Source organism: Micromesistius poutassou (assembly GCF_964030765.1).
Source record: "Micromesistius poutassou genome assembly, chromosome: 16".
Lineage (NCBI taxonomy): Eukaryota > Metazoa > Chordata > Actinopteri > Gadiformes > Gadidae > Micromesistius > Micromesistius poutassou.
In genome coordinates, this window is record NC_140286.1 from 2,465,109 (window position 1) to 2,477,918 (window position 12,810).

Genomic DNA, 12,810 nt, shown 5'->3' on the forward strand with positions numbered 1-12,810 from the left:
AGCCAATGTTTACTTGCACTTTGGTACGTTAATATAGGTTGCTTTTGATAACATGAAGTTTTGGATACCAACTTTTTAAGAAAAGTGTGATTAGTTATTTCGTTATTGAACAGAGAAACTAAATGCTCCAAAACACACCCACTTATCATATCCCCCTCATCTGCGAACAGCCATTGCTACACTATTTAACTTTTGGATTAAAAAGTGAAACTCCGGTAAACTTTAACCCTCTCAATACATGGGACGTTTTGGTGAAGGGTCGGAGCATACGCTAATCTTCACTAGGCTGTATATGTTGAGTATTGAGCCATTATTATCGGAATATGCTGAATCTTCGCATCGTGGCTGATGTAAACAGTTTTTAATTTCACTTTCACTACTTTATTGTTCATCAGGCGTGACGTAAAAAAGCGTTTTGTTTTCACATGCGGGGAGGCCATGCAAGAAGGGCGAGATTTGCTTTCGTTAGCGTAACTTTTGGAGATACATGGTAAGCTTTTTCTCTTTCATACGTTCACCTGCTCTCACTCCAGTCATTTAAGAGACTAGAAATGGCACTTGCATCGCGTCAAGATATCTCTTATTTATTTCTCTTATATCTTATTTACTGCAGTTCTTATTAATCTTTGTTTTGGCTTGGCAGGGGTCCTCAGTGTCAGGCCATGGCCTCTCAACGCAGTGTTGTACTCATTATTATCTTATCTGACTCCTCTCCCTTGAGGCTTTATTCAATTATAGTTTCTCAGCACACTGTACATGACAAAGATAAGTCTAGTTTGGCATTGCTATCTTTTACAATTAATTTCCCATGTCATCGTATTGTTCTTGCAAGATATCTTGTGCCGTGAGTAGCTCTGAGCTGCTGGTGTGTTAATAGAGTGACTTTGACAGCCTGGAGAAGCAGGATGTGTATGTTTGGTGATAGTCCTCTCTACACATCCTCTTTTTGGCTGTGTAATTATAACTGAAAGTTGGTGGCGGGTAATAGTAAGCCAAATGTTTTGATTAGAAGGATTAGAGCAACACACAAATAGGCCTTTCAAACATGCACCAAAAGTCTGACATTCTCAGGATTATCCCCTGTGGGGCTGTATGTGTGAACACAAATGTCAGAATCTGCCCCTCTAGTGTCTAACCCTTGTTTAAGTCTGGAGAATTAGAGCGCCGGAGCGGGTGGGCGTTATACTGACGTGTTGCTGACATGTTGATAACATTTCTGTCATGCGGCTGCCATGAAATTTGGCAGCACAGAGTTTAGCTGCTTTATACTCGCCCATATTTTGCGTTCCAACCTCTGTCTGCTTTCCACTCTTCTGTTGATATTGTGGATACGTCACAATAAATGCAGTATTGATGTCACCGCAAAAAGAGTCACGGGATGGCATCACGGAGTTGGATTGGAGTTAATCAGGAGTGAAAGGCCTCACATGCACACACACACAGGCCACAAGCACACAGAGACACACACACACACACACACATGCACACGCTCACACATACACACCCACACACACACACACACACACACACACATACACACAGGCCACAAGCACACAGAGACACACATGCACGCACGCACACACACACACACACACACACACACACGCACCCGCACACAATCCGAGCCAGAGGAGGAGCGGCATCCTTCTACTGTTGTTGGGTTCCCAATAGGGCAGAAATTCAACCAACTCTACGACTCTAGGATTCTACGATTCTAATAAAAATAAATCTGAATGTTATCTCCAGATGAACTGAACCGTCCACAGTGCAGTCTACTCTACCTGTTTGCCTAAATATCAAGTAAGTGGATTTCAGATCGACTCTTGGTCTTACTGCAGCTCTGTTACTGCAGAGCTTCACTATAAAGCGGTCAGCACACCAGACGAGCCACAGTATCGGGCAGCCTAGTATAAAGACACCACGCGGCCGAAGATTGGATTTGACGTTTTGTTTGTTTTGTTCTGTGTCTAATAAAATGGGTCCCAATAGATGGCGCTGCGATTTGTGCCAAGGTGCCAATACACTCAAGTCCCATTGAACGTTAAACTCGAAAGTTGACGGAAAATCGCAGACAACATGGAAAAAATAATATGCATTAGGATTTTAGATGATATGCCTACATACTTTTACTAACTTCTTCTTCTACTTCTTTTTGTCGTCCTTTTTAACCAAATGCTGTCAGGCCGACGACTTCTTTGGTATCAATTCAAAGTTGTGAATACGGGGTGTTTGGACCTTCTGTCATATGTATTATAGTCTATCAAACAATATGATTATAAAAACAAACTACGGAGCCTTCAATATTATTTGTATTCATAATAAATGTTATTTCTTACAAAATATAGCACTATATCACTCAAGAATGAAATGCATCGGTCTGCAAATGTCCTTCCCACACCCCAAAAGGATGGATTCAGAAAAGCTTTTTTCCTTGTGAAAGTAACACCAGCGATTGTCCAACCAACCGACCACAGCTAGACGGCCCTAGTTCTCAGTAAAAGAAAACCTTGGACGTCTTCATTTGCAAACAGAAAAACAATAAACAAGCTTGCGTGATGGGAGATGTTACACAAAGGGATATCCTATTGGGAGTCTCAAAACATTCATGTAATAGTAAATGTTTGTGACAAGTGCATTTAAAAGGAACAAACAAAAACGACTTACAATAAACCAGCTACCGGGAATTCTGCCACATTTCTGACAGCCTGTTCCTCTGATCCAACGCTGGTGTGTGTTGTTTTAAGGACATCTCCACTATGTGCTGAAGCACGCCAAAGCAAGCATGAGCAGAGACGGCTGCTGAAGAGGCATTCTGCGCTGAAGTCAGATATCAAGTCTCTATTACATTTTCATAAGGAGCTTACGTGTTTGAGTTCTGTCAAAGGTTTGTAGCGTCCCCTGGGAAACTGTAAAAATAACGACCTGGGATGTCTAGGGGATATTGCCATGTCTGCATTCAAAAAGAGATCAGAATGCCGTCTCATAATTGCATAAATATGCATAGTAATTAATAATTCCTAAGCAAAAATGTTTGGTCTTATGTAAAGTAGTTTCATTCCTTTTAAATTACCTTTAATACCATGGGATTGGTTAGCCAAGCAAAACGTTTGATTTGCTTAGGAAGGTTTTTCAAGAAGATAATAAAGGCAAAAGTTGCCAAAAACGTATTCAGAATAGTTGCATATAATATCTATTCCCATGAATTATTCTCCTCAGCTATTCCCAGCCCCAGGTCTATATTTACACAAACAAAACATCCCAGTGATTCATTTACCTCTCTCAGTAATCCAAGCCCAGGGCCTTTACAGATTCTGACAGCACATCCCATCTCCACCTCACACCCACTGCTACATTATGCACACAGTGGGAAATAAGTTTAGTTTCAGTTTAGTTTATTGGTTTAGTTAACAGGGACCGTGTACAGAACAGGTTCTATACCAGAGTGAGCTGAATAGCTCATTTGCATCTGTTGTCCCTGGGCAGGGAGTTCAAAGGACAATAGAAAACGTACTAAACATTACGGACAATACCAAAAACAGCATCAACAACATTACAGGGTAAAAATCATACAAAATACATAAAACATTTGGTGTTCCATATAAAAGGATCAATGATTGCATGATTTATTGTCTTTTAGCCATGACTTCAGAGACTTTTTAAAACCGTTTTGCACAGTCCCTAATATGGAGCGGGATTGAGTTCCATTTTCCAGTTTCCAGCTTGGAATGAGAATGCTGATTGCTCAAAAGTGGTCTTCCTAAATTTTGTGGTACAATCTCCTCTGGTTGCAGCCCTAGATACCCTGACATTATCCCTGCAGAATGACACACATTGCTTGAGTGGTGGTGGTGCAAAGTCATGAATCGTACATTGAACACCAATAAGCTTGAAACCGTCCATTTTTGAACTCAGAACAAAACAAACCATTCATTAAGTAGCTCTAATCGATATCTGAGGAAACAAAACAAAGTCGGAGCACCACTCCTCTGGCCCCTGTGGTGCGTTGTGAATCCACCGCCGTCCTTATGAACCCGATACCCTGATTGCTGTTGTCATGTATCACCATGTCAGAAGTCTTCAGCCGGCGGAGAGACTGGTAACCATGTAACCATGTGCCCTGGTTTGCCCTGCTCCCTTCAGGGTCATGACATTTATTTTTTCCGACGGGTGCAAAAGCAAAGGCATGCCTGGAAGGGCTCAGGTGTAGGTTGCACACTGGAACCTAACAAAAGCTGTGCCGGGTGATTTGAGTTGTCAAGGATTATGTAAGAAGAAATGAGTCGACCATAAGTAAACACTTTACGTTTGCAAAACAAGTTTAAGAAGATATAGCAAATTGAAATGTACTCAATATGCAGAGCCCTTCAGAGATGAAGAAAACATAAAAAAATAATTGTATTGTAGGATTGTCTGTGACTGCATGCACATGGAGGGCGTCTATATCAGTAAGAACATAGCACCATTAATTAAAAGTGTGTGTTATCCCTGTTTTGCTATCGTTAACTTGTGAACTATCGCCACTTCACAAATATAAATAATGGTCAAGGCTTTTTGCACTACACAGCTAAGTGCAAAGTTTGTTAGACATGTTGTTAGACAAGCTGTTTTAGTTATATGACTTCACTGCAAAAAATGAATATGCATATTTATTTCCCTTGTTGGTGTGTCTGGCAGCCATGGCTGCTACAGTGAAAATGCATCACCCCCTCCCATGACAATAGAAACCCTGACTGTAGGACAGCCTGGGCTGACCGCCTCAGTGTGTGGATGCATGGAAACAGATTATCTCCCCACAGCCACACTGATAACCTTGACTATCACTGAGGTCACCACCCCGTGGTGGCAGAGTGGGTGGTGGCACCAGACCATTCATTTTAGATTTCAGACCAAAATGCCTTTCAGACAGACAAATAATCAGACCAAAGAAACGTTTGAGGATCAGCCACAGCCATCTAGGTTGTGTATGAGAATTCCTCAACGATGCTGCCATAGGGTGCTCCTCTTCATCATATTAAACCTGGCCTATATTATATAACTTTATATATTATATAACATTATATATTATATAACGGTTGTGATTGGCCTGACCCGGTCCTGGTCTGCTGGAAATCAGACGGGAGGCAGGCCAGACACAAACGCCAGAGCAAATAAAACATGAGCTCGCAGATCTGTCTGGTATCCAGGCTACGTTGCCACTGCAGCAGAACAGTACAAAAGGCTTTCTTTGGACAATGTTCTTTTTCTTGAACACCAATCCAGCGATAAACGTGAATGAGCCTTGCCTTGCCTTGCCTTGCCTTGCCTTTAAATTTAGCTAAAAGGAATGCTTTTACAATCCACATTTCCTATTGTGGAGTCTTCTGCGCTTGTATCCACCACATCACCATATTAACTAAGACAAGAAACAAAGGATTTTAAGGTACATTACAGCTCAGCAGATGTTTGCCTTAGCATGTCATTATATGTGCTGGCAAATGTTGACAAATGCTGCAAACAAATGATCCCTCACACACAGACAAATAAATAACTACACATCCTGTTCACGTCAGTGGAGCAGGCTGTGCAGTCTGAGCAAGGGACTTATTTTGGCAGACTCAATGTTATGTTTGTATACTGTGGTCTCACATGTAGAGGAACACATGCGAAAGGAAGAGAGAGTTGTTTGCGGTACTCACAACTGTGTCTGAATGAAAGACATCTCGATAATCCTGCAGGGAGGAGTCAACAGCTGTCATCAGTATCATCTCAAAGCAGAGAGCACACAACTAAAACTATTCAACAAAAATACAGATACAAAACAACTTTGCACGAAAACTGAATTGTGTGAAATGATGGACGTACACGTCAGTGTAAATTCAACAAGGTGCGATGTGCGATCCATCAAAGCAGGGTTTAATTCAATAATTTGCAGGTTGCCACAGGGGGCGGCGGGGAAAGGCATAGGTGAACACAATGAGCTGTGCTGTGTGTACTGCACAGATGGGCAGCGTGTGTGTAATGTGCTTTGGCTGCACCATTACTTTAAATTAGCCCTGCCTCAGTGGAACTGCTCAAAGACAAACCCAAACAAGACCTGCTGTCATTCCAGTAGCTCTTCCAACATAGCAACTCACTTTGCATACAGGAACTGAATATTCTGGGATATCTTTGGATCTTAAGCACTGGGGCTCACACATACAGCCATGTCCTGTCCTGCTCAGTATACATGATTAGTTTGAGTAAGAGATTAGAGAGAGATCATGTACAGCACTGGCTGTAAACAAAACAGAACATATTTTCAAAAGGAGAATATTCACCAAAAACAAAGGGAACGACCATTCCCTGGAATATATTTTGTAAATACAGCACTCTACACTTGACAATAGTATCATGGTCTACTTGTGGTTAGATACATAGACGATTTGTCTTCATACCACCATTTGCATGAGCTCAGCTTCAGCAGTAGGCAAATTGAATCTGTTGCTTTGGGAGAGAAAAGCATAACCAGACAACCAGTATTTGATAAGATGTATTCATGACATCACCGCGGGAGGGGAATGTTTACAGAACATCTGGCTGTCTGTTCTGTCTGCACAGAGCACCAGCCTCCCAAGCTGTTGGAGTGCGTAGTTTGAACCCACCAAGGACATCCAATCATTTTGTGTCTACTGTCTTGTCGACCACTTACTATAATAAACACACTGGCTGTCGAAAGGAAAGGTGCGTTCTTTTGCCATCTCTCTTGATATTATTTTCAAGCTTGTACTTTGTATTTTATTTTATTATTATTATTATTATTTATTCTGTATAACACTACACGCTATTATAGTTGAAGTTCGAGGAACTCTCTAAACCCCTTTGACACTTTAAATAGATTGACAAATTTTCCTCATCAAGTGTGTGTTTAAATATGCTTCACAAAACACAGACTATAGACTATCAATGCCATCTTTGTGTTATATTTAAAAGCATATAAGAGACTTCTTCAGGTCTGCTATATAAATTTCATACCAGGACGGCAATTGACAGGTCACTCAAACGAATTGTGAAAAAAGGTACCTCAAAAGTCACTCAAGATGATTATGGAGCGCTCTATCAGAAAATATGCAAATTATTTGAGGGGTTCAGCTGGCTTTGCATAAACCAACCATACGTTTAAAATGTTAATCCTTACTTTGTATTCCTTGGAAGTATCATTGACCAATTTCTGCATGAAACTTTGAACTGAGTTTCAAGCTTGCTTGCTGGCCTGAATATGAATCACCTGTTATTTACCCACAACATTAATAACTCTATTAAACTAGTTTCATTGAAAATAATTCAGTTGGTTGTTGTTTATGTTTCATGCATACATACTATACTAAACTGTTCATACTGTACTGTATCACTTCAGTGGGTGGTACCTCATCCTTCTCCCAGAACTGTTCTTAAGTGGGCAGGGTTGTTCCGCTCCCAGCTCTTGTACTGGGTTCAATCCCCAAACCCCACCAGCTCTTGTACTGGGTTCAATCCCCAAACCCCACCAGCTCTTGTACTGGGTTCAATCCCCAAACCCCACCAGCTCTTGTACTGGGTTCAATCCCCAAACCCCACCAGCTCTTGTACTGGGTTCAATCCCCATATCCACCACCTACCTGATGCATCTTGGACCGCGAGGCCTAACCCTCTACCAGCTCTAAGCTGGAGTGTCCCTGTTAGTCGCTTTGGATAAAGCACCTGCTGAATACACTTAGTAGAATAAGTAATAACACGTTATATAATGTTTACATGTGCATTTGTCCTTCCTTTTACAGGAAGTGCATACAGAGAGTGCATGGATAATGGCACCTGGGCGCTGAGGAGCAACTACTCCAGCTGTGAGCCCATCCTGGAGGAGAAGGTAGGAGTTTAGCACCACACCTCTGGGAACCAACCACGGCCAAACACCTGCACCTCCACCTACTGAGAACCCGACCACGCCCCCTCACCTCCACCTACTGAGAACCAACCACGCCCAAACACCGGCACCTCAACCTACTGAGAACCAACCACGCCCAAACACCTGCACCTCCACCTACTGAGAACCCGACCACGCCCAAACACCTCCACCTCCTGAGAACCAACCACGCCCAAACACCGGCACCTCAACCTACTGAGAACCCGACCACGCCCAAACACCTCCACCTCCTGAGAACCAACCACGCCCAAACACCGGCACCTCCTGAGAACTAACCACGCCCAAACACCTGCACCTCCACCTACTGAGAACCAACCACACCCCCTCACCTCCACCTACTGAGAACCAACCACGCCCCCTCACCTCCACCTACTGAGAACCAACCATGCCCCCTCACCTCCACCTACTGAGAACCAACCACACCCCCTCACCTCCACCTACTGAGAACCAACCACACCCCCTCACCTCCACCTACTGAGAACCAACCACGCCCCCTCACCTCCACCTACTGAGAACCCGACCACGCCCAAACACCTTAATCATTTGAAACAGTTAGATGTTGATTTTTTTGGGGGGGAACATTGACCTGCTCGTGTCATGTGTAACCCTATAATAACGACCCATGCAAAACGTGTTTGCAGAGAAAATACCCGGTTCACTATAAGATCGCTCTGATCATCAACTACCTCGGCCACTGCATCTCTGTGGGAGCCCTGGTCGTGGCGTTCGTTCTCTTCCTGTGCTTAAGGCAAGTACACAAATAGTCCTTCCCAAAAACATCCTACACGCATATGACGGCTCACAAACAGTCACGGACATACAATTAACGGCCAATGACAGCCGTCCTTGTCATTAACTCGTTCATGTCAAATGAGCAGATCTGGCCATTTAGCACATTTACATGCATAAGCCCTTTGAAAGGCATGTTGTATTTCTTACCCTATTTACTTATAATGTATCCCCAATCTGCTCTGACAGAAGCAGAGACAAATCAGCATTAACTATCTCTTACATCATGCAGAAAGAGAACATATCTTTCAGCTGCATGAACTCATTATTGTACAATAAATATGAACAAGAAAAATACTCCTTTGATAACTACTCCTCTGATCTCTTCCATAGGAGCATAAGATGTCTTCGAAATATCATCCACTGGAATTTAATCACTACCTTCATATTACGAAACGTCATGTGGTTTCTGCTACAGTTGATTGATCACAATATTCACGAGAGCAATGAGGTAAAAACTAGTACCTTTTTTTCCTAAAACATGCATTGGGATATATTATTAATATTTTCAATAAGTGTAGTATGAATGTAGTCTAAAGATTGTGTCTGATAGATCTTCAGACTTGATACATTCATGAAACATAAAAAATTTAATTACAGAATTATTGCTTGTCTTGATTGACATTGAACTACCATCCTCTCTTGCAGCCTTGGTGTCGGCTTATTACGACCATTTACAACTACTTTGTGGTGACTAACTTTTTCTGGATGTTTGTTGAAGGATGCTACCTTCACACAGCCATTGTAATGACCTATTCCACGGACAAGCTTAGAAAGTGGGTCTTCCTTTTCATTGGATGGTGTAAGTACAACAGACAAACAAGCAGGAAAAAAAACAACCAGCCCAAAATATTATCCTCACACTTTCACAGGAACAAATCTATTTCAGGTGGGTAGATATTCATAGAATTATTTTAAAAAGCACAGCTTACGAGGTTCGCTTGAATGAAAGCCTTCTTGCGAGGAAAGGTAGTTAACGGGGTCACAGAGGCGCGCATCATTCAATCGAATGTCTCCCGCTTCATTTGAACCCCCCCCAATCTTCGAGAGAACCGCATGGAAGTCGAGTCGCGCTCGCTGTGACTACCAGAGATAGAAACGGTGTGTTGTGCTCGGTGGGGAAGTAGATGTAGAGTACAGTTCAGCACCACATCAATTATACACAATGGCCCGTCTCCACGTGCGCTATTAGGGAGAACACGGAGCGGCAGGCAGGAGACCCTGCCTGAACGCTCTCGCTCTGGGGAGCCGACGAGCGCACGCTGCTGTTTCACTTAGCCGCCGCAGTGCCGTGTTGGGCTGGTGCGCGTCACAATCAATGTAAGCACAGCGCACACAGAGGAAGAGCCGGGGCTTAATGTAAGTGGTTTACTTTGCAAGATGCTTTCATGGAGCCAACGTAAACAGGTGCAGCGGGATGTGCGCCACTCACGGTGTACTATAAACCTGTACGTCTAGGACGATTTAATACTAATGATGTGAACAATATATACAATATAATTATAAGTAATATATTCACTTTTGGTGGATGCTTTTAACTTAAGCATCTGGTGAGTGTGAGTGCATACGTGCTTCGCATGTGTTGCCCCAGCAGCTACCGAGCACTCTACTGATTGAGCTAGCAAGGTCAACATTGTCGATATGTAGAAAATAGAACATTTAATCATAATAAGCAGAATATGTATTCAAGGAATAACTTGTCAGTAAGCTATGATAGATTAAGGCCAAATTATTAAGATGTTTTGTTTGTTGAATGAATGCACTATTACAATGTTCCAACTGTACAATATGCAGTGTAATCAGATTGTTAAAAACGTATATTCTGCCGGTGTTGTGTCGGCTGATGTTGAGATTTCAGTGCATCCTCTGGGACTCTATGATCCATCTCAATACCCTGCTAAAGTTACAGATGTTAGAAACAAACATCCATCTTCTCATTTTAAATGGACCAACTGTACTGATCATTGTGTATCTATGCTGGCTCATAGAGGAGAGGAATATTGCAAGCAAAGAGAGTCCTGAAGCCTTCTGCGGATGATTTATTTAACAGAGCAGACTCACCCATCCAATCGAGTAATGAGTCTACGTTTTTGGGTCGTCTCAAGACATCCGCTAATTAGCGTCCGTCAGCCGATCACAGGAAGTGGAACAGTTTAAATCCATCTTGACACCAGGGAGCTTGTGAGAAGCAAGGAGCAAAGAAAGGATACAGTCTTAGACGCTGTCAAACAACGCCACAAATGAGTCCCCCTCTACAGAAGTACACACAAGGACCATTTCAACTGCTTACTAACTAGATTACCTTTTACGCCTCATATCGTAGCCGGACAATAATTTGTATTCACTTACAGAGTGAGACCGAACAATGAAGGCGATAGTATCCGTGAGAGGCATGAATTAAATAATTGCCCTGTTATATTTTCTAGTGAGGTAAATTGGCAGGTTTGTGTTGGCCTTGTTCAAAGTAGAAGTGGTGTCGTCCACTACTTTTAATTGAGCACAGCGCCACTGTTTCAAAATGGCATTTATCTTTTCCACTGGAAACCTCTTCAGATTACCTAATCTCATTCATTACTGCATACTAGTGCTTTGCAAACACGCTATAAAATGAGCGTTTAATTTTCATTTGATTAGGTATTCCATGTCCTATAATTGTTGCCTGGGCCATTGGAAAGCTGTATTATGAAAATGAACAGTAAGTGTCCCCTTAAGCTCTGCATCTCTGCACATGACATATGACTACAGTGGTTACACCTGGGTTTGCCTCAGCATTCATTCATTCATTCATGTGTTAAGGTGCTGGTTTGGCAAGGAGCCTGGTAAATATATGGACTATATTTACCAAGGGCCAGTGATACTGGTACTGTTGGTGAGTAATTCTGAACCTGATTAATAATGTTACACTTTAAGGTATTTTATTGTGTCACGTATCATGTCTCCAACATTGTATTTTCAATGTGAATGTAAGTAAGAATAACATTTTCAGACCTGTGAAATATGTGGTCAAGCATAAAGTGAACTGACTGCCTCTCTCATCTTCTGAACGTGCACGTGTTGACTCAGAGGGTGTCTCTCTGTGCACGTTTGGCTGCTAACAATAGGTGTCATCATGTTTGTGGTTTATTGCTCAACTGAGCCTACCTTACTATGAAATTGTTCACCAAGTTTATTTATAATGAGGTAGTTCCAATTTCTCTCACTCGGTAAATTGTGCACTTTCAGTGTGGCTAATTAACACTTCTGTTGGCATTAATTCATGTCTTTGTATTCCTGGCAGATAAACTTTGTTTTCCTCTTCAACATAGTGAGAATTCTCATGACCAAACTGAGAGCTTCGACTACCTCTGAAACCATACAGTACAGGTATGTATACTGTGTACTGGATCAATATAGCGATTCTTACCCATTTTCTACACTGTTACCTGCTCAAACGGCCAGTTAATGCTGTGTTTCAGGAGTGGTTAATTACTGATATATTAAACATTAAAAGTGATTGTGTGCAAAATTCAACCCGAGCAAACACATTGTCAATTACTTTTTCAAAGGGAAATCAATACATTGTCTCTGGGTCTCTCCTATGTAAATGTTAGGCAGTAACTTTTCCAATTAAAATCACCAGTTTAGAAAATGGAGCACAATGTTCATGCGTAATTTTGTGCAATTTTCATGACTATTATCAACTGTTTTATTGTTCCCATGGTCATTAGCAGGAATCAAACGAGAAATATAAGTCTCAACCATAACACTGCTCGTGATTTCAGGTTCACTGATTTCTAATGAGTGAACTTCTCCGGTAAACCCATTAGAATAATTTCTGTGTGGCTCCGCCGTGTGCTTACTGACCCGTGAACGAGTCGGTTCCGTTCATTGGCCTTTGTGTTGTTTTTACCATTTTAAAGGCATTCTCTCTGTTTTCCTTTTACACAGAAAGGCTGTGAAAGCAACACTGGTTTTACTGCCCTTGCTGGGCATCACCTACATGCTCTTCTTCGTCAACCCTGGAGAAGATGATATTTCACAAATAGTCTTCATATACTTCAACTCCTTCCTGCAGTCGTTTCAGGTACGGAGGAGCAGGTTAATGACCTGGGAGGGCTGGGGCGACG

At 42.1% G+C, this 12,810-nt stretch overlaps 1 protein-coding gene across 1 annotated transcript in view; it reads left to right on the forward strand.

Annotated features, from left to right (window-relative positions):
* Nucleotides 1-12,810, forward strand: part of crhr2 (corticotropin releasing hormone receptor 2) — a gene marked incomplete at both ends in the record, with an annotated part of 31,555 nt that overhangs the window by 17,218 nt on the left and 1,527 nt on the right. Inside the window, 8 exons of the mRNA XM_084481029.1 lie at nucleotides 7,773-7,858; nucleotides 8,557-8,663; nucleotides 9,038-9,155; nucleotides 9,353-9,506; nucleotides 11,339-11,399; nucleotides 11,501-11,573; nucleotides 11,982-12,067; nucleotides 12,632-12,767. Coding sequence (XP_084337155.1) covers nucleotides 7,773-7,858; nucleotides 8,557-8,663; nucleotides 9,038-9,155; nucleotides 9,353-9,506; nucleotides 11,339-11,399; nucleotides 11,501-11,573; nucleotides 11,982-12,067; nucleotides 12,632-12,767 — 821 coding nt within the window. The remainder of the gene's footprint in view (nucleotides 1-7,772; nucleotides 7,859-8,556; nucleotides 8,664-9,037; nucleotides 9,156-9,352; nucleotides 9,507-11,338; nucleotides 11,400-11,500; nucleotides 11,574-11,981; nucleotides 12,068-12,631; nucleotides 12,768-12,810) is intronic.